We start from the raw sequence: 21,625 nt of genomic DNA on the forward strand, positions 1-21,625 counted from the left end.
GTTACCATAAGCTGGTTCTCAAAGTCAAGAGACATATGACCAGTGTATCATCCACTTCCAAATATCTGCTGCTGCTAGGTCATGTCAGTCGTGTCCGACTCTTTGTGATCCCATGGACTGCAGCCCACTAGGCTCCTCTGTCCATGTGATTCTCCAGGCAAGAATACTGGAGTGGGCTGCCATTTCCTTCTCTAGGTCCAAATATCTTCCAAGGCTTCTGAGCCTTGGAAAAAGACTTCTGAGCTTCTGAGGCACAAAAGACTTCTGAGCAGTAGTAAAACTGCAAGCACTTTTTAAATTTCACAGTAATACTGTTTCAATCCAAATGTGCATATAATGACTATGATAATGAAAAGCAGAGATGACTTCCCATCTCTGTTTGATCCCAGGGAGGCTTAACAGAGACAGACGGCTGGTGGAATTATAATTAAGTCTAAAGCTTTGAAAACTAGTAAGAGACAATCCCCTAGAAGTGAACCTATTGATACAATATGCTATATGCGCCCAACAGAAGGAAGGAGTCTCATACACTCATGCACAAAAGAACTTAGAATCAGAGGAGGACTACCCTGGGGAGTTGTCCTTAAAATGAAGTCCTTCTGTCATCAAGGCCTTTGCCATTGGTCCTTTTATAGGTCTGCTGTTTGCTAGAGAATGTCTCCAGTCATGAAGACAGTGGGAGTACTGATATTTGGTATGAACGTATTAGAAAAGGTATTGGCAGATGGTGGGAACTGTGGTGCTGGAGAAGACTCCTGAGAGTCCCTTGGACTGCAAGACCAAAGCAGTCAATCCTAAAGAAAATCAATCCTGAATATTCATTGGAAGGACTGATGCTGAAGCTAAAGCTCCAATACTCTGGTTACCAGAGGCAAACAGCTGACTCATTGAAAAAGACCCTGATGCTGGGAAAGATTGAAGGCAGGAGGAAAAGGGGTCAACAGAGGATGAGATGGCTGGATAGCATCACCAACTCGACAGACATGAGCTTGAGCAAATGCCAGGAGATAGCAAAGGACAGGGAAGCAACGTGCTGCAGTCCATCGGGTTGCAAAGAGTCAGACACAACTTAGCAACTGAACAACAATTGGCAGATGGTGGGAATAACATTCTCTCCCATAAGTGATTACTGATTTGAAAACCTAGAGTCTGGACTCAAACAGCACTTGATTCAAATACCAGTGGTACCAATTACAAACCATGTGTCTTTCAACTTGGCATCTAACTTTCCAAGACTCAGTTTTCTTACATTGGGTTGGCCAAAAAGTTCATTCGACTTTAAGTAAAAAATGAAAGACATCTGTCATTTTCACCAATTACTTTTTGAACAACATATTCACTAACCAAACAAACATTCTGGAGAACTCAACAGAAGACAGTAATGGTACTCTGTTTAGTTGCTTAAATTGTATCCAACTCTTTTGCAACTCTGTCCATGGGATTTCCTAGGCAAGAATACTGAAGTATGTTGCCATTTCCTTCTCCAGGGGATCTTCCTGACCCAGGGATCAAACCCATGTCTTCTAGAAGGGGTTATTATTTACATGTGGTCTAGAAATTTGAAGAGCACTTAGTAAGTCACTGCTGCTGCTGCTGCTGCTGCTGCTAAGTAGCTTCAGTCGTGTCCGACTCTGTGTGACCCCATAGACGGCAGCCCACCAGGCTCCCCCATCCCTGGGATTCTCCAGGCAAGAACACTGGAGAAGGTTGCCATTTCCTTCTCCAATGCATGAAAGTGAAGAGTGAAAGTGAAGTCGCTCAGTTGTGCCCGACTCTTAGCGACCCCATGGACTGCAGTCCACCAGGCTCCTCCATCCATGGGATTTTCCAGGCAAGAGCACTGGAGAGGGTTGCCATTTCCTTCTCCAATGTATGAAAGTGAAGAGTGAAAGTGAAGTCGCTCAGTTGTGTCCGACTCTTAGTGACCCCATAGACTGCAGCCCACCAGGCTTCCCCATCCCTGGGATTTTCCAGGCAAGAGCACTGGAGTGGGTGCCATAGCCTCTCCGAGTAAGGCACTAGTGTGTTACAAGTTTTGCTGATCATCCTCACAGCAAGTAAGACCTGCTATTGTCCCCATTATACAGTTGAGGAGACTGACACATACAGAAGCAAACACATCTGAGCTCACAGAGCCAGCAAATGGAGCTGAGGGTCAAACCCAGTGTCCTACCCACCATGTTGGTGATCAAAGGATCCTCTGAAGGTTAATGAAATGAATCATAGAATGGTCAGCTTAGTGACTAATAAGTTATTTATAAAAATTACCCATTATTTTTATTAAGTACCAATCGATATGTGAGAATTATTCCCATAACTATATATGCAAATATTAAATCTTAAATTATTTTTTTCATCCTTTCATGGCTTTTGCTCAAGAACACTTTGAAAGAGGCCAATTTTGTGAGTTTTAGAGTTTTACAAACTCTAAAAATGTCACTTAGAAGCTCTTTTACACACAGCGTCCCTTCATCTTCCAGAAACTAAATCATGTGCAGAATGTAAACAATAAAATTAGATTACCATTTTTCTATTGACAATAGAATATTTGACCACAAATATACAAATATAGTTTTTTAAATGTAGCCTCAAACCATAATTTTATACACATTCACTCTAGTTTCCATGTTTTTCATAAATAAGATTTCTTAAAAATACTCTGGTAGGATATAACTGTACTTTATGAAATTAAAATTACAGTGAGGAAAACAAATTCAAGATAATTTGCATTCTAAGCTTTGTAGGAATGATAAATCAACTTTAAACTCCTGATAATACAAATTTGTAAAACTGAATTAACCTATTATCCTAAAATATGCAATACACAATTAAATCAATCTTAAAATGCAGAAAATTTAGCCACCTAATTTGAGATTGTATCTCTTATCATCTTGGAAATCTGATATACCAATTCAAAATTACTATTCAAATTACCATCAGAATTCCTGAAACCCTATTTGCAGTAAAGATTCCAACTGCATCTGGTTTAATGTCACTTCAAGGCAAATTCCTCTGCTTTAAGACAAGTTTAGCCTCTTCTTGAGTTTGTATCTAAATTTACAATCGAGAAAACTCAGATTGAGAGCTTTTAGTTCCGCCCGCTCACACCTCTTTTTTGCCCTTCCCCACTCCTCACCCCCAGACAACCAAAAATAAACACTCACACTAGCAATACATGAACTGACCAATCTTAGGCTCCCATGGTCTTAAGACAGCCAGAAAAAACAAAGATGGAAGAATCACTGCTTTGCAAACAAGGCCTTAATTAGGTATGTAAATAAAAATCCCTTTACTGCTAGATCCGCAAGTCCTTCTGAAGAAACATTTCCCAGCTACTTTCCACATTTACACAACACAAACATCAACATGCAGCTTCTACTAAAGAGAGACCTGAACATATACCTATACGTTAGAAATCCTCTCAGATCAGATGCTCATATTTAACTGACGGAAGCATCATCGCCCAAGAGCCCAGGTCTTAAAAATTATTCTTTAATAATCTAATAACAAATATCTTTCCCATTCTGTCCCGGAAGACCAAAAGACTAGGAAAAAAATCAGTTAAAAGAAAAGCCACCATAACCATTCCATCAGTCTCTCTAAGTCAAGATTTAATTGTACAACAGTAATCTACAATATTGACTAATTCCTTTGGAAACAAATTACTCCTAACAGTGCTTTTCTGAATGCAAGTCAAGCATCCACTTATGCTATGTTATATTCTTGCCTCTTTATGCTTTCTATTTCAAAGACTTATAAACTGGGTGATACCCACAGTTCACTACAACAATAACAATTCACAGAGAGGTTGGAATATACAAACATGCAGGCTTGAAACTTTTGAAACCTGAAATATTCAAGCAAGAAATCTCACTAAAAACATTTCAAGTAGGAAGTAAAAAAGCACAATGTCTGAGGTTGTAGCTCAGTGTCTTTATCCCTTAGATGAACCATGAAAATAGGCACTAGCCTGCAAGGACAGAACCTACAAACACTGAGTCTTATGATAATTTGGCAGCAGACTTAAGAAGAAACTTAATATTCTCTGCCTTGCCACTCCATTCCCTTCTTATTTGTTCTTGAGATGAAGTTATGGTTTTTGAGACAGAAGATTTTCATGTTTTCTTAGCCTCAGAAGAGGAACAAGTGGTTGCAGGAAATTAAAAAAAAAAAAAAAGGCCCTGGAGAAAGAAGACAACCTATCTAAGTGGAGCTAGGGTTAGCAACTATGTAAACTCAATGGAAGTTTTGTCAACCTAACTAAGGAGATGCATTGCAACTGGACTACCATAAAATCACTTTAAATTTCCACTGTGGCATAGAGAGCCTGAAATATCTATTATGTACTTAGGGGAGGTGATTGATATTTTAAACATTCTTTGAAAAGTTAAGGAATTTCTTGTGGCTTTTTTTTTTCATTCCACTAATTCATTGGTGAATATTGCTAGTTTCGAAATAAATAAGATTTCAAAGAAGGGATAGGAAAATCTATAAAGATTCTATTCCAGGAACGCTTGCAGACACTGAATTCACTGATTTTAAGCTTAACTCCTCTAGTGGTGACTGAAGGGAAAGACACACATGCCTTATGGAATATGTAAGTGGCATGATAAATTGATTCACAAACTTAATAATAACCCAGAACTTTCTGATGCTGTTTGCATCCAAACAGGCCTGTCACACAGATGGTGGGGAAAGTTTGGGTCCACGTTTTCAAACTGTGCGCTAAAATTGAATACCCCAGTCAATGGACTAAAACTTCATGTATTCTCTGGATAATTTATACTGATACCTCTCACCTCACTTTCTAACTACCATAACCCTTGTAAAGTACTCCAGTGAAGAATGCCTGCAAACAAAAGAGGTAAATATACAGGTATGATAAAAAACAGCAATAAGAAAAGAATGCCCGAAAACAGAGTCAGATGAGTAACTGGGTACTTGTTTGAAATATGACTTAGAAATGGATTTTTTTAGGCCAAAGATAAATTAGAGTTTCTTTCAGGATAAGAAATAATTTCTAAGTGTCTCTCAGGCTGATGGTTTGGCAGGTTATATAGCTATCTAAGATATTCTCTCATTTTTGATTTATTATAGCTATGTAAAACTTTGATGAAGTACATATTCCTGAATATGAACATGATATCAAGCTATTAAATGTAAATATTCAGAAATATGATCATCTCACATGCCCTTAAAAAACCAACCACACATCATTCACACGAAGCGATGCAAGAGGCAGTTTCCAACACATACTCTGTTTTAATACTGTCTGATTCGTCTTTTGTAGATGATTTGCCAGTAAAATGAAGACAAAATGAAAACATTTTACCCCTATTTCTTCATATATGAAAAAATTAACTCTCATCATTTCACAATTATTCCTACCAATATGTATTGGTCTATTCCCTTAAGCAAAACAATTTAACATACTTAAAGCTTTGTTCTTTAAGTTACTTTAGATGATTGTCTTACTTGGACTTCACAGTGATGAGAATGACTGTAAAGGTTCCCATCCCTGGTCCCCTGACGCTGCCCTCGGTGGTCGCCCCGCCCGCCAACACTGGTCTGGGGTAGGCCAATCCAGGGCCCTGCAGTGGTCTGTACACACCCCGAGTCCAGTCCATACAGCAACAGCTGCCATGCTCACACGTGAAGCCAAATTCCACAGGACAGAAAGGAAGGACTGCTGGCTTTTTATCTTATTTGCTCTATAAAACCTACTTAAACACTAGAGTGACTTTCCTATACATAACTGAGATTTCTTTTTGATTGCCTATTGATATGGACAGAGAAGAGTTTCCCATACAAATGAACCTTTTTCAGAGATTTTTTTTCTTTTTGGCTAGGTCAGCAAAGTTTCTTCTTTTAACAGAGACCATTTTCCATAATGTGAAGGTATTTACTCAAAAAGGAAAATACAGACTACTTACATGTAAAAACAATCACTGTCGCTCTGAAAGTTACCAGTTAACTCCTATCAGAAACAACTGATTTTGTTATTGTATCTCTTACCAGAAATTTCATATTATTATCAGCTTTAAAAGGCTTTCCTCACACATACTGGAATACTGCACCAAACAAACAATTTTATGACATGGGGTTTTTTGTTTGTTTTTTAAGAACTATGATTAAAGATCATCATGGTGATTAAGAAATGATGATTAGGGTTTGGTTCATGCATGGAATTCTAAGATCAATCATCTATCGAACGTCTAATGAAACTTATGCTCTAAGGTCCTAAAGCTTGATAAGGAATAAATAAGCAAAAATATCACCTTCAAAGAAGAAAATTTTCTAGAGAATAAAATAAAAATAGATACAATACAAAACATACCCTTCTATGAAGCTTTAAAAATATAGTACTTAAAAAAAACATGCACACCAGCTAATGATACACACAAATAGCTTTACCTATATGTTTAGACTTAGGTATACATGCATTTAAATAGGTATTTCTACTTACATGAAATTTACATAAATATTTGTATGCATTATACAGAAATCATTGAACAGTACTATGTTTGAAATATATACTTAATCTTTACAAAGTAAATGAATTTCATATTATCTTCCAGATAAGGTTGTATATTTGTAAACAGTAAGTATCTTTTACTTCTTTATATTTTAACGGTGAAAGTCACAAGAATATTAGGCACACAAATTATTTTATTGCTATTTAGTGACACTCCAGGCCAATGCTGCATTGAGACAAATTGGGTTATATTTAGTAACAAAGGGAAAGTAAAATAAAGGAAATAATTTCAAATGTTCATGGCTCATAGAGCAAAATAATTACAACTGATCCTGTGCTGTGAAGAAAAATCAAAAAGGAAAAATACACTCAAAGCATAAATATGTCACGCACACATACACATGTATACTGTGCATATACATATGCATCTCTCTGAAATAACACCAGTCTATCAATGGCGTAATAACCTAGCAACATCAGCCCCTCATTGAGGGTGAATGCTGATTCATAAGTCAAATGACCTAAACAAGAACTGGAAGAGTAGTTTCACGGATTTGACAACTGAAATCATAACCACCTAGGAACACCGGGTACAGTGATGAAGAAACAAGGTGCAAAGTAAACAGTGAGAAGGCAGCCACTCACCTTCGGTGCCATTGGGAGTCATGGAATTACTATTTATATGAGAGTTATCGAGTTTGGGGGATTCACTACTACCACTCAGACGGCTATGCGGGCTGGTTAGATCCTGCATTTCCATAGACCTAAAGACAAGAAGCCTTCCGTTTGACAGATGTACCAAATTCATAACCCCACTATTTAATGCGCTAACGACTTGACACCTCCTTTGAAACACATTCGCACAAAAGTCCCATTGTATCTATTTTCTTCAACTCCAAATAGTTCCCTCTTATATTTTCACTTCAGCCATCCTTTCAAAATGTGGACTATTAAAAGATGTCACTGACCATACCTATCCAGCCAAATATCGTAAGGAGTGTTTTGGTTTTTAAAAAAAAATTTATTTTTCTCTCCTTCAATAGCTCATCAAGTGCCAAGATCTAATGAGATGATTCCATCTGTTTTTATTAGCAAAGAAAACAGACCATCCTACTTTTCTTTTTAGATGGGGGGGGGGGGGACCCTAAGGTGTTATTTTTCTAAAACACAAAAGTGTAAAATTGAAAAAAAAATTCACTTTTGTATGGAATCTCTTTCATCTAATAAATTAGCACTAGGAACTCCCTTATAATTTACCACCCAATTGTAATTTAATGGGTCTCCAAACCAAATAAAACACTTGAAGCCTATAGTCCAATGACAGGGAATGAGATAGCCCTGATGCATGTGTTTACTCTGGCAAACTGCTTAATTGTTCCTCTGTTTCCCTTGAAACAAATGCAGCATTAAAACATTCTGATGTCGGCTCACTTGTTTGCTTTGTGGATTACATACAGCCAGCCCAAGTGAGGAGGGATCAGGCCGGCATACAGTGAGTGCCCAGGAACATGAGCACTCAGGATACCTCAGCTGTCACCTACTTGGGGAAATCAGAACAATGCCATTGCCCTGCTCAAATTGGGGATTTTTACAACACAAAACAGCAAAATCTTCCCGGAAAGTTCTTAGGCTCAGCAGTTACTCTATAGGAGATAGAAGCCCCTATTCATGTTCACAGCTGCAGAACCATCCATTTCTATTTCACCTTTTCTTAATGAAGAGAGGAGACCATTTCTTTCAAGTGACTAAAAACACATCTAGATACCATTCTGTTCTCTGCCAGCCAAGTGTTTGGAAGTCTAAGGCCTATTCACTTTATGTTAAACTTTATGTTTTTCTTTAAAAAAAAAAAAAAAAGAGGGGGATTAATATTACATGTATGAAGCTAAGACTGTCTGCTCCTCACCCCCACCGGGTCAATAAAAGCTAGTCAATTTGGAAGTTGCGCTTAGACTGCAAATGTCAGCTTTTATAATAAAGAACGTGAACTGTTTTACTTCTAAAGTGAGTTTTGACTTCCCCCAAGTCTTTGGGATTCAAATGAGAAATGGCTTAAAAATCCAACTTTTCTCCCCTGATTCTCAATACATATTCAGAGTTTTCCTAACCCCAGAAAGTACAGACCCTAATCATTTTCAAATCCAGGCTCCTCTTCACTTTCTACATATTTAACTTTTTTTCTTTTACAAACACACTCACACACACACATTGTTAAGTAATTTCCAACCAAGGCTATTAATAGAAATAATTAAGAAATACTAGACAAAAATAGATAGGGGGTCACAGAGAGGTAATCTCCCCAAATGTCAAATATCAACAGTATCCTTACCTGCAACTTGAGGAAACAGCAACATCTGAACTGGTTTGAGATGTTTGCACCTGTGATCAGGGGTAAAAAATTAGAAGCTGTTGTTACTCTGCTTCAGTGTCAGCTCTTAATTATACAGAGCACATGGCTCAGGACGACAATGCTCTCTTTTAACCAAAAGAGAAAAAGGAGGATTCTGCAGCGGTGAAAGGCATATTGTCTTTAAGTTGAGGTCTCCACTGTTGTTTCCCCCTCCAGGTCTACCCTCCTCCTCCCCTTGTTGGGGGGAGGGGGGAGGCAGCCAAATGACGGGATAGTGATTCATCACTGGCCTATGACAGCTGCAAACGGGATTACCCCTCCCCCAATCAACATGCAAAGCAGCCTTACCCAGGCAGCTTGGAAAAGGTACTTGAAAAAAGATAGCTATTAGCAAAATGAGCATGTTTCACAGCAGCAGTTCAAGCATTAACCCTCCAGCATCCTCAGATCTTTCATCTTCTGCTATCACCAGCTGAAATAGAGTTCCCGCCCATGAGTTTGACTCCTGACAGTGTTTCTCCTCATGGTGATGGTTTTGTCCTATATTTACTATTTGTCATTGAACAGTTTACTCCAAACGGCTTCTGGGCAACTTGCAGGCTATGCCAGACTCAAGGAGAAATGGCCCAAGGCAAGTTCTTAATCATCATGGAGCCCTGCACTCATTCACCCAAGCAAACCGAAAATTCAGTGAATGTTTAAGTTCAAGGGAAATCCATGCCTGCCTGGTGAAATAGCCAGAGCAGTTCCCTTTCTGTTTAATTTTCCATCTTTTAAATCAGGAGAGAGAATGGAGAGTTGAATAATCAGTTCAGTATCTCAGCTGGCCAGAGTTCTGGTCTCTTTTGTCCCCAGAGGAATCTATATTTGGGTTTTTACTGAACAACTAACTTAGCCTGCAGGCTTTGCTAGTCCTCCGGAGGCAGCAAGGTGATAAACTCAGGTGAGGGTGGGCTGCTGGCTCACCAGCTCAGGCAAATGCCTGACTCTAAGGTAAAGAACATTCTGCATAACGTTTAAAAGGACTCAGAAATCTCGATCTTTGATGTGCATTTTCATTTAACCGGAACAGACATCAATTAGGGTTACAGAGCGAAGATGAAAAACCTGAAGCATCTCAAATGGCATAAAAGTTATCCAACCAAGTATCTTCTATTGAGTCCTGTTATTTTTTAATTATGATTTATGACATTAAGTAGTACTACCTTTTAGCAGGAATAAAAGCATCATTAAAGTCTAAATATCTTGGTCTAATATTACATGAAATTCCTAGGTCTACTTTTTGAGAATATGTGCAGGAGGCAAATAATTTGAAAGAGATGCCTGCGTATTCAATGAAAAGTATTTGAATGCCTGCAAGGTAGGTCACTTGACGCTAACAGCCTTCTGCAATTTTTTGTTAAATTTTCTCACTCAAGAGTAAAATGTTTCCATTTAGAAACTACAGTGATATACCTCAAGGATAAATTTCCTTTCTCCCCCATTTCCATTTTTATACACCTGGAATAAATTATAGGTGAGAACTAACTTCATTTTAAGAACTCTTGGCTTAATTATGTGAAAGAGTATGTAAAACATCCTTTCTATTACACGTTAAAATAATTCCTATTTTAACATTGGCTAGATACTATAATTTTAGAAACGTAAGGTTAGTTTCCTTGTATACTTTCAAAGTTTGATATTTTTATTTGAGGTTTAACCTATTCTATTTTAAATTTCAAAGTCAAATCTGTTAATAAAAAATGAGCTTCAAAACAGGAATTACTCTAACACGTTTTCTCACTGAAAACAAATGCATTTTCACAACATACTTTTTTTGTGTGCTGGCTAGACTTTTACTGTACTTTGTACAACTTTTGATTCCACATCCATGATCTTCATTTCATTAAGTATACTTCAGATATTCTTTTGTGTCTCAAGGATTATTTAAACCATGTGTTGTGTGTTACTGTTTTTAAAAATGACTCTTTAATCAAAATAACTTTAAAACAACTAATCCTCACTTAGGTTGGTCAGCTGAATCCACATCGTGGTCCAGGAAAAATAAATCTACTCTCAAGAATGCGAATGCAGACAACAATTAGACACAGATGTGAGCAAAATTAGTTACAGTTTACAAAATGCTACACTTCACATGCTTTTAGTTTTTTATGTGTAGTACAAGATTACAGCACAGTAAGGAAACATGGTCTTGTAATGACTTATCTAAAAAGAACACCTATTTCTGATTGGCGCTGATTTTCTCTTATGTTTGCCAAAATCTCTGGAAGGTTCTGGGTTTTCAAGGTCTCAAAACATAATGTGCTGCAAAAATAATTAATTAGGCACCTTTCCATTCAAAAGAGAAAAAAAATATTTCATGGTTTTTAGAAAAATGCTGTTAGGCATTCAGTAAGCTCATGTTCTCTGCTTTATATCCATAAACCTAATATGTTCCTTGTCTCCTCCTAATCTGGTATTTTTTAATTCAAATGCTCCTAGGAGTGTAAAAATATTTCCCATAACATTATAAATGGTCATCTTAGATTACAATGAAGTCATTTCACTTTAATGCTTTTTAAAACTCTTTGTAGAGAATACCCAAGTAGCGTACTGACAGAGTTGTGAAAATACAGAGAGGGAAAAAAAAAGAACTTTTTAGAATTTCAATTCAAGAATCCTCAACTAGTAACTTTGACTTCTGATTAGTTAATGAGGTCTTTTAAGTTTGCCTTTTTTCTAATTAAATTTCTAATTCTTCACAGATGTAACTTTTGTTGATGTTCAATTTGTCTCTCTCATTTTGTTAAACCTCACATAGTACTTCGCCAATCCATTGAATAGCCACATTAAATCTGTTAATACCATGCTCTTCAACCCCAGAAATTATTTCCAGAAGGCAAACTTGCTTTGAGAGATCATCAAACAAGACTTAAGGTACACATTTTATCACATTTTTCCCTACCACAGAGCTCAGGATGCAGAGCAAAATTCATGACTTTTGCACTGTTTATTATACTTTGCTAAATTACAAATCAAAAGCATCTGACAGAAGATCATGTATGAAGCCAAAAAGTTAATAATGTTCTGTGAAAAGTAAACTGTAAATGGAAAGGGATTCTAAATCTCAACAGCAGAGAGCAAATAAAATGTAGGTACTTGTCTAAATTATGGGTTTTCCATTGGCTCTTTTGCTTGCTAGAAGCAATTTTTATAAAATGACTATAATTTTAAACTTTTTTAACTCAAAAGAAATTTTCAAAGTGAAAGTACTGAACTTATCTAAATAAATAGAGTTGGCAGGCAAGCTAGTTTTGCCCAACCACAGATCAATGTGAGTACTCCCAAATTTGAAAGACAATGGCAATTTTCTAATCAGAATGTATTTTATAGAGGGGGAAAAAAAAGGTGCCTCAGGCAGAAACCTGCTTTTAAATCAGAATATATTCTTGCTACAATGTTCCTCAATCAATATTTCCTACCATGGTGTCAATGATGTAATAAAAGTCTAAACCTAAAATTGAAATGAACTTTCAGAAAAGGCAGATAGATGTCTTTTCAGTGTTAATACTTATCTCCTTCTTTATCAAAGACTCCATAAAATGAATGCTTTAAAACTCCTGATTTCTAGTGATATACACTGTATCACTTTTTAAAGTATCTCGTTTAAAAAGGACAAAATAGAGTTCCTAGGAAAACAAAAACAAGTACATATTTAAAAGACTGATTCTACCTATAGTCTTCAAGGACTGTTTTTAAAATTAGCATTTAAGATGTTGAATGTATCAATAATACTCTGATGACTGATTAAATGGAAGACGGGGTTTATTCTCATGGCAAGTTTCTTTTTTTTTTTAAGATATTCTTTACAAAATAAATTTCCAAATACAAGAGGAAACTCTGAGAAAATCATTGATTATATCTATCAAACACCCAGAGCAGTTGACTTCCCTTTACCATTCTAAAACTGAACAGTTGTTCTAAAACTGAACACTGGCTCAATCAGGCTGCTCTGTCACAGCGAAGAATTTTCAGGATTGAAAATCCATGGCTGTTTGCTCACTTTTTTTTTTTTTTGAACACTTTGGGCCTTAGGAGAACTTAAGCTGCGACAAAGTCAAATATCAAATATTTGATAATGCAGAAAAACATGACTTTTGCGTGCATATCTTCAAATCTCAAACAGTGGGCAAAAAAACTTGCACACGCCTAAAATAAAACCTACTCTGAAAAGACACATTAAAAAAACAATCCCCAGACTATAAAACTTCACTGTGTCCTTAACCAGAGACTTTTTGTACCCTTGTCATTTTAAGAAATGAAACATAAAAACGCTTGCCTACATTCAGTGACAGCTCTGAATTTATGGAATTCCTGCAAAAGCTGTGCTTAAATGTTTCAAAAACTCCTCCCAAGAAATATAAGCCCATGAGTCATTAGCAATTCATACACTCATTTTGAATGACAAATATTTTAAGTGGTAATTCAAAAGTTGAAGAACCTTGTTTTTAATTTCCAGGTCCATTCAAGTCCTATTAAGTGTCAATAAGTGAGAAATATCTTAATTTGCAAATGTTTATTATTTCACCTTTTGAAGATGAGCCCGTTTAATATAATGTTTGGGAAATTTGTGTATTGAAACAAAAGGATTTCCTTCCTTAAAAATGGGTTTCAATTTATTTTTGTTATCTGTTGTCCTTAGAAAATGTTAATTCCTTCCTCCTTTTCTCCAACCCACCCAAAATGTGTAGGAAAAGCTATCTCTGTGTTAAAATGGATATAGACAGATACCGCTTTCATCAATATCACATAGTAATAGTTGAGGTTTGTGCAGAAGAGAGATATGAAGTGATCCCTTTACAAGAGTATTGCCCTGCAAGAAACTTTTTTTTACATATAAGGCAACAAGTCATTGTTAACAATTAATTTCTAATTACCTCTTAATGATTCTAATCGCTCAGTTAAATTGGGGGTTAAGAACTTATACTTTTATGATGGAGCCCAGTGGCCCATAAAGCACTGGGCACAAAGTGTCATAATCTTCCCCACGCCCTAATGTTTTTCTTTTAAAACAAATCAAAACAATAACTCAAAGCGCTCTTGTTATCTTGGGCTTTGCCCACAGGACAGCTGGTGTCACGCAGTACAATTTTTCAAACAGTCAGCTTGTACTTACAGCGCTTTACATCTGCTGCATCCACCAGTTTCCTGGGCTCCTCCGAATTTTCTGGTTTAGCAAACCTCCATTCCAGACATAGTTTTTGCTCCTGGAGGAGGACGCGAGAGGGTCTTAAGGGCTCCCGGCGGAGCCCGGCGCCGTTGGAAGCGGAGCGCGTCCGCTGGGGGAAGCCGGGCCGCGGGGACCGCCGCCTGGGCGCTGCTGCAGGCTCAGGCTGCCGAGCGACTGAGCGCACACGCTGGCCCCGGCGAGAAAACCGCCACACCGGACGGCAACAGGAAGGCTCCGAGTCGGAAGTGGCACTGGGGAGTTTCTACCTCGCCCCAAACTCGGAGCCATCAGCTCCCACCGGTCTGTTTAGCCAGCGCCTTGAGCCCCGCGCTCTTTCGTTCTCTAAACGGCAGCAGCTGATAGCATCTGAGAAGCCCAGACAAAGAAACAGCACCATCTCATCTCTCGGTTTGTTTGCGCAGCCTTGTAGGTCTGCCCGTGGAGCCTCGGGGCTTTTTTTTTGTTTTTGCAACGCAAACCACAGCTATTCTCTTGTCCTAACCTTATTGGTTTAAATGCAACAATTGAGAGGAGCCCTGCTCTCTCTGACTCAACCTTGCTGCTCCCAAAAAATTTATTATGTAAATGAACGCGCCCCCATGCTATCTGAATAAACAGCTGTGTGAGAATCAGGGGACACTGTCAACACACGTCTCTTGCTACAGCAGCTACCAATTACGAGCTTTGGGGAGCCGTTTCGCGTTATCTTTCATAGTTTCCCAAAACTTGTTTTCAAGCCCTGAAATTTAGAGAATCGATACTTTAAAAAAAAATTTTTTTTTTCCCCCTGAATGTAACAACCAACAGGTCTGGGGGAAAATGAAAACTAGTATGGCTATTTCTATTTTAAATAAGTAAAGGGAGAGAAAAAGCAAACGTGTAAGCCATCAATATCAGCTTAACAATGAGAGCCTGGATGTTAGCTCGGCAGTGATTTCTAGAATGGCAAGTTTTACGGGAGCAATTTTTTTTTTTTTTTGGGATATGAACCAGATACTATTTCAGTGTTGATATTTTAAAATGATTTGGGGGAAAAAGATTTATTTTATCTAGAATTCTTACAGTCTGTTCTTTTTAAGAAGAATTCTAACTAAATTCAATCTATGCATGCTAGTCTATAATGCTCACCTGGGTAGCTGAGCTATTCAGATTACAACTAAATTAAAGATTAAAATATTTACTTACTATCATGTTTTAGGCAAATAAATGACTTCAGTTATTAGATCAATGACTTAACCATTACATTGATTTCAAATATTTAAAGAAGGCATCACTTACATGGCTAATTATTATATTTGCCAGCCTGTATCATAATTAAAATATAAATGTTTATTTTTGATACTACTTACTCACCATAACCAAGTTTGTACTTTAAAAATGGAATCTTTATACCCTTTGGGTTTTCCTTCCAAGTATCTGACAGTAATACTATTCTATGGGTCTAGTCTTTCTATTATTAATAATAAGTATCTTCTTATTAAGGCTCCTGCCTTGGTATGAAAAAAACATTTTTAAAATCACAGTAACTTCTTAAATGATTTTATAATGCGTTTTAGATCATCAACTCGTAAAAAAAATAGACACAATTTTACCTTACCTTTACTTTGCTAATTTGTAAATGAAAGCACCGTTCTGATGCAAACAAAACAAAAAGCTTCTAATGACCAAAATTCAATATAGACTTTCCCATCTCCCCCCACAAAGGGTGCCAATGTAAATTCCTCAGAAGAGAACATTCTGTTAAACCTAACAGACAGCTTAAACTGCTAATGCACCTAGGATTTCATTTCGTATGGTACCAGCAAGGAAACCTGGGCTAACCATCTACCATATTTGGGAAACCAGGTCAAAAATCAGTTGATCGCTATTGGATCTGTTCATGCAGCTAAACAGAATTATGTTACCACCTACAGAACTTTCTTAGAACAGAAGTATTGGTTATTTAATATACTAAAGTATATGTGCAGAAAATAAAATACTCCAGTGCCGTGAGATAAAATATAATGATACGTCAATTCAATCTATGATAGCGAACACCCACACAGTAACTGCTTTTGCTATCATATTTATTTCTAAGCTTCATAAAATACAAAATTTGAGGTGCTGGTTGGAGAATTCAACTGTGTTTGAAACTTTACATTAAGCTATTGTGCCCATGCTTCCCATGGTTTAAAAATTATTTTAGCTATGAAAAGATAAAATATTATTTTTCTGATCATGAAAGATTATACTGGCAAATCCAGAAGACAAACTATGAAGTCATGACGAATATCATGTAAAGTATCTGACTTTTATATATAATTACCTACACAGTAATCAAATTTATCATATCACATTAGTTTTTATATTGAAATTCAATTATTTTTATTTGTATAACCAAACGAATCACTTTAAAATGATACATGTCATTATGAAGAAGACGATGAAAAGCATGATGACTGTAATGTGAGCACTAATTGATATGATATTGGTCATGCTGCATAGTTATATAACAAAGAACTTAGTAATTGGCTACAAAAAATATGCATGTATACGATTTTTTTTTTTTTTTACTTTTCAAAAGCGTATGCCACTTTTAAATGCTTTCCTTTTCCTAAAGCAAAATCAGATGGCCTAAAAACAATTACATGCTTATCCATAAATTTTGTCTGGTTACTACAAATATATGATAAATACCATATAACTCACACCAAAATAAGTTATCCTCTGATAGATAGCCAAAATGTTAGTCATTACTAAGAAGATCTAGTTGGTAATATACTGTTAACTTCCTATTTCTAAATTTTCACAACTATAATTTCATGACTTAACCATATACTTTAAGGACCAATGTGTTCCCTAAACAAAATCATACCCCTTACAACAGAACTTAGGAAAATTTGCTGAAAACCCACTATTAGTAAAGACAGATAGATAACAGTAAAAAACCTACTATCTGACATTTCCTAGAAGAATGTCAACACATAAACATTATGAATAGGAGTAAAAAATAATGACTTTACCCCACTAAAAATATGACTAATATGACTTTACCCCACTAAAAAATAAATTTCATCTGGAAAAGGAAAACATTTGGAAAAGCCAGTTGTAACAAAATGTTTGAATATCCTCATAAGGATGATACCTTTCATAAATCTCCAAACAAGCTTTATCATATTGATATAGAACAAACTGTTTTCTGGTTATATAGATATTTGCTTGGTTATACAGAAGTCTGAAATGTTGACAGAAGTTGTTAGTTCTGTTCAATGAACAGAGAAGATTGAATAAATGCATGATTACAAGAATAAGCAAATATGCCTAATTTAAAAAGAAAAAATACAGGGTCCATTAGAACAATTGAAAAGGTAAGTTGGAACTTTTCTAAAACTATATGAATATAACAGTTGATTAATCCAATTAAATATAACAAACAGTGAGAAAGCAAAAAAGCTGAAAACCTCTTCCCTTCCCCTTTTCCATTCCAGTAATGATCATAAAGTTCTTGAGTAGTTCTGCAGTTTTCGGTATAAGATAAACTCAGAAATTTTTTCTTCTATTTGTGTTTAGTTTTAAATCAGTTTAGAATTAACCATGCATGTGATTACCAAGTCTGATGCCAAGCATCTTTTACCTCTCTGTTTCTACCATTCTTTATTTTATGAAGATTCTTATTCAACAATAATGGTACAGAAAATTACATAATAGAATTAGCACTTAAAAATCAATGCTTTTTCTTCAAGAGTGTTGTCCTAGTTATTATTTCTTCCACATTCTTAAAATCAATAATACCTGGAAACAGTCAACATTTTGTGATTGAAACTGTTCAAAGTAGAACAGCAAATATTCCAAAATATTTGGTACTTCCAGAGCTTCTGCTTCCAGATAACTCTTTCTCATGGTCCATGCCATGGCTCCACATTTCTGGCTTGTAACAGAACCTTTGGCACACTGTCTGGATGGCTGACACTACCATCCTTGCTGGCATGCGGAGTGGCCACTTCCATGACCTACTCTTTCCCTGCTGGCGCGAGACCCGCAATGAGGGCCCTGCTCCCGGTAGCCTTCTGCTGAAACACAACCAAGTAAAACATCCTCTATTTATTTTAAGAATGATATTAAATCTGCCAAACTGAATGTCTACCAGTATTTTGCTAAATGTTTCCCATTCAAACTCCAATATGAATAGCTTTTAACAGTGAATTTAAGGAGGCAATTACTAACTAATCACTGCACCATGGAAAATTATCGTAATAAAAATTAGAGTCTTTATACCAACACAATATGGAAATATAACCTATTTCCTGGCCCCCTAATAAGTACATTGGTTATTACATAAGAATAATAACCATTTATTTATGTAGGGTGAGAAACTTGCTATCTTATGTAGTAATGACTGCCTAGATGATGTTTTTTTAAAAAACTATTATTCTTAATTAGAAAGTTTGAGCAGTACTTGAAACTAATAATGATAACAGAAGCATTAGGTTTTTAAGATGAGAGAACAGGATGCTAGAGGTACTTCATCTAAAAGGAAAAAAAGGCATACTGGGTTTTCTATTTTAAAATCAACTGATTTCCCCAAATAGCAGAGTTACTTTTTCTTCCTTCTGCCAAAAATATGTAAATAATTGGTCTTGGAAGCATATGCTTAATCTGAGCAATAACTCTTTTGCTTTCTCACATTATAAAATGGATTTCTGTTGACATGAAGCAACCTGGAAAACCCAGGTTGTCTCTTCCACTTTTTTTTCTCTAAGCCAGGGGCAAAACCAATCTTGTCACCACCTCCCAATACCTTTAAGAGGATCTGGAAATTTGCTCTGTGTTTTCCAGGTTTCATGACAGCTAAGTTCACAGTTTTTAAATTCTTTGAAAATGATGACTGTCTCACAGAAGAAGGAAGGGAATTAGTGCTTATTGAGTGCTTACTACATGCCAGGCAGCAAGGTAGGCATTTTATGTACATTCTTCATTCATTGTAACACATAACAGCTGATCTGTATGAATCCTGTGTTGCTGTTTTTTTTAATATGTTCCCCACCCCTCACCCCTCCCACTATTTGTTCTGGAATCTTCCTCCTTTCTCTAGCACCATCAAAGTTACCACTAAACAGCAGATGGAGCACTGGAACATCATTGTGTCCTAGCTGTATCATCATTTTGGAGCAAGATGACATCTAGTAAAGTTAATAAATCTAGAAAGGTGTGTGATATATTGGAATGGTATATTCAGTATAGAATAGACATCATCACTATACAATATCTGATTATTTACAAACACATACTGCAAGTTAGTGTGCTGGTTCAAAAATAAAGTATATACATTAAATGGGCTTCCCAGGTGGGGCTGGGGATAAAGAACCAACCTGCCAATGCAGGAGATGATGTAAAAGGTGCAGGTTCCGTCCCTGGGTCAGGAAGATCCCTAGAGAAGGGCATGGCAGCCCACTCCAGTATTCTTGTCTGGAGAACCCCATGGACAGAGGAGCCTGGTGGGCTACAGTCCTTGGGATTGCAGAGACGGACAGGACTGAAACAACTCAACACACACACACATGCACACACATTAAATAGTCAACAGGCAAAAATGTGATGAATCCTTTAACGTGAAATTGCCAAATCAGGAGATATATTTTTTCCTCATTATTTACCAAAAAATGTGAATTATCTTCCTAAAGCAGGATTATAAATATTTCCAACTTTTTCTTTATAATAAAAAGAGCAGCTAAGGGTCTGATCTTAGTATGGGCCGTTCTATCAATTTCTTCCTTTTTGTATTCCTTAATTTCATTTATCCAATGTTACAGTGCTTTGATCTTAATAACTATCATAAACAATTGATTTATTCATCGGGGAAATAATTACATTCAAAATGCACTGCAATTCTCTTTATGTATTTTGAGGTGTGGTTTAAGCACTCAGAATCAAGAGACTGTCTTATTGTTACAAAGGATTTGCCAGAAAGGGACAAATAAAAAACCCCAAATCTAATAACCTATAAAAAATTTTTCTTCCTTCAAACAGCATTAACTTTCCCCCCTCTCTAGTCTCCCAAATCGGAAAAGAAAAAAAGAAGAATAACCTCTAAAGCTGTTTTAGACAGAAGGTCAGAATTCAAAGGATCGGTAACTCAATCCACAGGGTGCTGCAATCACATTGCTATTGGAAACACAACCAGAAGCAGCATTCTTCTACATGTTTTTATTAAGCCATGTCAATAGGTATACAATTTGGAGGTTTCTCTCTACTGTAAAGATGCATACTTGCAGGCGATCAAGTTGTCCTGGCTTTTTAAATCTTACTTGAGAATGCTATAGATTAAGGAAAAAATAGTCTCTGCCTTACATGCTAAGGAAAACAATGGCTTCGGTTTTTTTGAATAGTGAGAGTACCTTGATGTGGCCAAAAGGTAAATAAAGCTTCAAGTATTTTAGTCTTTAGATGCTCATAACTAATAAGAATTCTTATTTCCGATGGCCTAATATTGGGACTATTAGAGTGATTCTTTACATGTGTAGTTCATATTCTTTTAAAAAACGGAAGTCTGGAAACCTTGGCCGCTCCTCTCAGGGCTTCGTTTTAATATCACCAATGATTTGGTTTACCTGAATTACAAAGTAAAACCAAATCCAGAGTCAGGGTTTTTTCCTAAAATCATATATTTTAAATGTGTATGATTCTTAAAAAACAATGCCCCAATTGATAGGGAGTTACAGGCTGGTGTCTTGTTTTTTTTAATCAATACGAGGAAAAACAAATAGTTAACCAAGAGGTCAGAAAGCCAGTAGAGGAGCTCTCAGCCGCGTGGTTAGCATCGACAGCCCCTGCTGAAAGATCCGCAAAACCCCCATTAGCTCTGGCCTCCTGGGAGAACTGTTCACTTTTCTTCCTGTCCTTGCCTGAGAGGACTGCTCATCCCCACCAACACCACGTGGCTGGAGAGGGCTACGGAGGAGGCGCAGAAGGACCAGGACACAAAGCGGAAAACAAGAAAGAAGTTATTTGAGACAATAATTAGAAAGTCAGCTCCATCTTAGGCCTTTTGCAAAGAATGAGGGTCCATGACTTTGACATTCTAAAGAAGAAAAAAGGATACCATTTTTAGATGTGCAAATTTCCTATGTTTTAAATTTACAGTACAGTTACTTGCATGCTCATCTCTTTTGGGAGGCATGGCATTTGATCAATTTAAAAATTAAAAAAAAGAATGACTTATCTCTCCACAAATACATTAGGTTCAGTTCAGTGCAGTCACTCAGTCATGTCCGACTCTTTGCGACCCCATGAACCACAGCATGCCAGGCCCCCCTGTCCATCACCAACTCCCAGAGTCCACTCAAACCCATGCCCATCAAGTCGGTGATGCCATCCAACCATCTCATCCTCTGTCATCCCCTTCTTCTCCTGCCCTCAATCTTTCCCAGCATCAGGGTCTTTTCAAATGAGTCAGCTCTTCACATCAGGTGGCCAAAGTATTGGAGTTTCAGCTTCAACATCAGTCCTTCCAATGAACACCCAGGACTGATCTCCTTTAGGATGGACTGGTTGGATCTCCTTGCAGTCCAAGGGACTCTCAAGAGTCTTCTCCAACACCACAGTTCAAAATCAT

At 36.8% G+C, this 21,625-nt stretch overlaps 1 protein-coding gene across 19 annotated transcripts in view; it reads right to left on the bottom strand.

Annotated features, from left to right (window-relative positions):
- The window catches only part of EYA1 (EYA transcriptional coactivator and phosphatase 1), a 374,655-nt gene that overhangs the window by 171,677 nt on the left and 181,353 nt on the right, over positions 1-21,625 (bottom strand). For 6 of the 19 annotated variants that reach the window (XM_069600239.1, XM_069600237.1, XM_069600238.1 and 3 more), the window contains exons 3-4: positions 8,805-8,854; positions 7,121-7,239 (exon numbers count right to left, since the gene is read on the bottom strand). In XM_069600239.1, coding sequence (XP_069456340.1) covers positions 7,121-7,239; positions 8,805-8,854 — 169 coding nt within the window. Of the gene's footprint in view, positions 1-7,120; positions 7,240-8,804; positions 9,305-13,980; positions 14,582-21,625 lie in introns of those variants that run through there. The other 13 variants (XM_069600251.1, XM_069600248.1, XM_069600247.1 and 10 more) reach the window with 10 other exon arrangements.

This window comes from Ovis canadensis, chromosome 9 (assembly GCF_042477335.2).
Source record: "Ovis canadensis isolate MfBH-ARS-UI-01 breed Bighorn chromosome 9, ARS-UI_OviCan_v2, whole genome shotgun sequence".
NCBI lineage: Eukaryota > Metazoa > Chordata > Mammalia > Artiodactyla > Bovidae > Ovis > Ovis canadensis.